Source organism: Zychaea mexicana (genome assembly GCF_025766255.1).
Source record: "Zychaea mexicana strain RSA 1403 chromosome Unknown BDB00scaffold_309, whole genome shotgun sequence".
In the NCBI taxonomy this organism is placed as follows: domain Eukaryota; kingdom Fungi; phylum Mucoromycota; class Mucoromycetes; order Mucorales; family Lichtheimiaceae; genus Zychaea; species Zychaea mexicana.
This window is the reverse complement of record NW_026516972.1, coordinates 974-5,196: the sequence shown is the minus strand read 5'-3', so window position 1 is coordinate 5,196 and position 4,223 is coordinate 974. Positions and strand designations below refer to the sequence as shown.

The window sequence follows — 4,223 nt, the reverse complement described above, 5'->3', positions numbered from 1 at the left end:
TAAAGGAAAGAGAAGAGGAAGGGACATTTCGTATATGAAAAAATCACAATGGGTATGTGCAGTTTTCGAGCTCTTAATAATGCACAACATAACAATATATGATATACTAAAACGGACAACGTTGAGTATAATAGACATGTATTAAGAGGCTTACGCGAAGTTGTAACAGGGATACACAAACCAGGTGGAAGTTCTGCTCTTCGGCCAAAGCAAAATTTAAATTGAATTCTAGTTATATTTGAGTTTCCTAGAAACGAAATTACCTCCTAAAAAGCTCGCTTGCATCTAGTTCGCAATTGCCTCCTAACCACCAGCCTGTTGCTATGGTTAAGCTCGATGACAGACAGCTACGGTTAGTTTCTCTTGTAGGCAACTGCGTATCTAATACAGCGTCAATTTTTACGCGCCTAGATACGTTATTAACATATAGAGGCGTGACCCGACGATCCTATTTAGCCATTGTCCCGGTACAACGCGATCTAGCGACGGGTAAACAGATTCATCTCCAAGAGATCATTGACCAGTTGGAAGATATTATTATGGACACATACTCCGAATCGAAGCCGCAATATCAATGTGACTGGACGAACAACGTGTTACTTTGCGCAAAATCATTGAATATAACCTTGGTGGGTAAGAAAAAAGGTAAAGAAACTAGTAGGTTAGATTCTCTAACAACATCTTCGTGACAATTCTTATGAAGTCCTCGAAAAAACCCAGTTGGAAAACGATACAAACACGTATCCATCGCAAGGTGGTGTTTAAAACATCCAAAACTTCAGCCAGCACAACAACCAGTTCCAAAAAAACCGCGTCGTCCCCGCAGCATCACATAATCCTCTTGTTGGATATCATAGCGACAAAAAGAAGATTGAAAATATGCTGGCTGATTGGAATGAAAGAGAATACTGGGTTTTGGAGGCCACAAAAGCTAGGGCGAAAGAAACGGGTGAAAAGCCAAAATCTGTAGAAGAAAAAATCCATGGTTTTGCTGTCAAGTGCCACTTCTACCAGTAAGTATATATCGCTAAGACACGTAGAAGGAATGGCCTACATAATTACGTCTAATATATCACGTATGTAGCCTCTACCAATCGCTAATTATCGATCTAGCGGATAAACATTGGGGAGACGTTTTCAGCAAAGAAGAACTTGACGAGATGCGATCATTTGGTGATCCTATTCTTCCGGAAATTCCACAAGAATTGGCACCAAAAATAAGCGAACCCCGGAAGATGGTAATATAATGTCGTTGGAGGCTGGAAACATTTTTATTTCTTGTTAATACAGTACCAACTTTGTATATGTATAGACAAGTGCAGTCGACGCATACAATCTTGCAAGAAAACTCGACTACAATATAGTTACTGAACCGTTGCTAGCATGGTTGGCGCTGAGTGTGATGGACACAGCAAAGTATTTCATTGATTCAACATCAGAACCGACAAGCTCGCTTTTAAAAAGTGATAAGCTATACTACTTGTGGGCTTTGTCAACACGGTTTTCGACCGCACTGAAGTAATGGCACTCGGGTAAGTTGTTGTACCGATATTAGGCAATACATAACAGCACTTATTCCAACATCTTAGTTTTCAAAAAGCTAAGAGATGTCTAGCGAGGCCAACGCAGCGGCTAGAAACACCAAGCGAAAACTATCGGCAATTGAGCCCATAGCGAACAAAAAGATGGGCAGTCGTACAGACACCATATACAAGATCAGCAATATCGAGCTCGGCTGCTTGGAAATCGGAGGACAGGTTGATGAAACGAAAGATTTCAAGGATAGCATGATCAAGATGCCTTCAGTTCTTAAAACATGATCATTGCGGTAGCTGAACGAAAACGAGCGATTTTGCCCAAGACTCACGTCCTCGGCCACAATATCAACGGTAAGTTTATATAGTTAATGAATGATAAGAAGACGTTACGGCATTTACTGAATCAACTAGTAAAAAACGAAGGTGAGGCAAGCCTGAGTCTGATGAACACTAAGTAGTAATAGTAACATATAACGTTTCAACCATCATCACAAAATGCCGCATCATTACAGTATACCTCCTGAGATGCGTACATCATTTTATATCCTCTACATTGACGACTTATTCTGTAAATCGACAATCATTTATGTATACGTAAAAAAATTGGCTTTATTATATTTTATGGTAAAACCTGTTACTCTGACAAGTACCTACAGAAGATGGAGTAACCACCGTGGGTTGGGAGAGGGTATGTAGGCTTTTAATATATTTCAGTTTGACTTGGGATATACGCCGTGCATCAGATGTATAATAATTTGATTGAAGAATATTACTGTACGAACATCTCGACAAGAGGCTTGAACATTTAAAATTGTAGATGGTAAAACTGTTTTTCAATATCTTCAGCGAATAAATGTGAAAAGGCAATGATACACTACTATCTCAAAAATTATAGATTAATAGGCTGTTTATCATCGACGGCGTTCATTGCATATGAATGGGCTATTGCTGAAAATGGATACATTGTTCTGGCCAATACTAATGGGTATTACCGATCGACGAAGTCCTGCATGCTTACTCCTGTTATTCCATTTGAGTTTTGGAATCTTTCAGAAGATATGAAGTTACGTGCCCGGATGGACAAGAAGTATTGGTGGATCAAAGGTTTATCGATCCAAACAACTATCCTCAGTCAGCTAAGAAGAATCTTGCAGCCAAGTACGCAGGACCCTACAAAATTATTGAAAGGATTGGCAAGGTCGCATATCGTCTTGAACTACCATAAAACATCAAGGCCCATAATGTTTTCCATGTGCATACACTCAAGCCCTATATACAGCCATTTACGGATAGGCAACCACTAAGACCGCCGCCATTATTGGTCGAAGATCAAGAAGAATATGAAATCGAATTCATTATTGATAAACGAACTCGCGGCAGAAGAGTAGAGTACCTTATCGAGTGGAAAGGCTATCCTGTTCATGAAGCAACATGGAAACCAACAGCAAATTTGGGCAATTACCAAGATTTTATTACAACTTATGGGCAAGCTCAAAGAAAATTTACTACCAAAGCACCATTGGCCTCCTCGCGCAAGACCGGAGACCGCCCATCAGGCAAGGCAGGCAAGACCAGAGACACCAGGCCACCACGAACTCGGAGGCCACCCCCCTCATTATGAGGAGGGGTCTCCACCACCACAGAACCCTCAGGGTTGTTTTGGAGGGGGTGGGGACCAGAACCAGAACCAGAACCAACAAGACCACCAACGGAAGGACCAGAAGAAGAGGACGTATCAGTATTGATGACAGGTGCCTCCAAGGAAGTAACAGCAACAAGTAGTGATGGAGGTGTCTCACCTCGAGAAGCATTACGCTCCTCAAGGCCAGGAGAACAGATGGTTGCCACACCAGGCAGCTCGTCAATGGCGAGTTGGTAGTCTGATTCATCAAACTCCAACTCATAACGATCAGCACTGGCTGCAGACTCACTATCCAACAAAGGACGTCGTTGCCCACCTTGGTCCCAGACTCGGGCAGAACGACGCAAACCACCAAGAGCAACAACCGAGCCACCACCAGCAACCGAGCCGCCACCAGACGAGCCACCAGAAGAACCACCAGCAGATAAGCCACCAATGGTGTGACCTAGGGGCATAACCGTAGGTCTTACCACCCTACCAGACTGCAAGTCTGCAAGGGAGCATACACCAGACAAGGGAACACCAGACCTTCTTGACTCTAGGACCAAGTCAAAGTACCACTGGGGCACCTGGACAGGGTCCACAACAACAGTTCTCCTAAGCAGCTGGATATGGGCATGAGGTGTTGACCTCGTAGCATGGTACTTAACCGTAGCAAAACCTCCTTGGTTGGTAACTCGGCATTGATCGCACCAATGAGTTGCGTGGGAACGCTGGCCACCAGAAGAGGAGCAAAGTTGAAGCACAAACGCTCCAAACAGAAACAGCGTTGGCATACGTTGGTAGGGCGTTCAGTTCCGTAGAAAACCTCAGGCGTCAAGGCACCCTGGACACAAGTCAGTTGGCTAAGGCACTGTTCCCCAAAGGCAAGGTCGGACAATATACCAACATAAGGACAAATTATTGTTGTTGTTGTAAGGCATGGTAGCAAGGGACAAGTAAGGCAAAATAATATGTATGAACTAAATGTGGAAAAGATGGCAAGGATTACCCTGCTAATTCATTATTAAAAAGCAAATATCTCGCAACTGAGTTAAGTGATA

At 43.0% G+C, this 4,223-nt stretch overlaps 2 protein-coding genes across 2 annotated transcripts; one reads left to right on the top strand and one right to left on the bottom strand.

The window, feature by feature from the left end:
• Nucleotides 1-323: 323 nt before the first annotated feature.
• BDB00DRAFT_880662 (uncharacterized protein) lies at nt 324-1,820 on the top strand (the record flags this gene model as incomplete). Its single annotated transcript, XM_053128027.1, has 7 exons — nt 324-352; nt 431-633; nt 704-740; nt 858-1,013; nt 1,085-1,238; nt 1,313-1,518; nt 1,616-1,820. 7 exons carry the CDS (start codon nt 324-326, stop codon nt 1,818-1,820), a joined length of 990 nt encoding a protein of 329 aa, XP_052972067.1.
• A 1,209-nt stretch (nt 1,821-3,029) lies between these two features.
• Nucleotides 3,030-3,956, bottom strand: BDB00DRAFT_904995 (uncharacterized protein; the record flags this gene model as incomplete). Its single annotated transcript, XM_053128581.1, has 1 exon — nt 3,030-3,956. One exon carries the CDS (start codon nt 3,954-3,956, stop codon nt 3,030-3,032), a length of 927 nt encoding a protein of 308 aa, XP_052972066.1.
• Nucleotides 3,957-4,223: the final 267 nt, after the last annotated feature.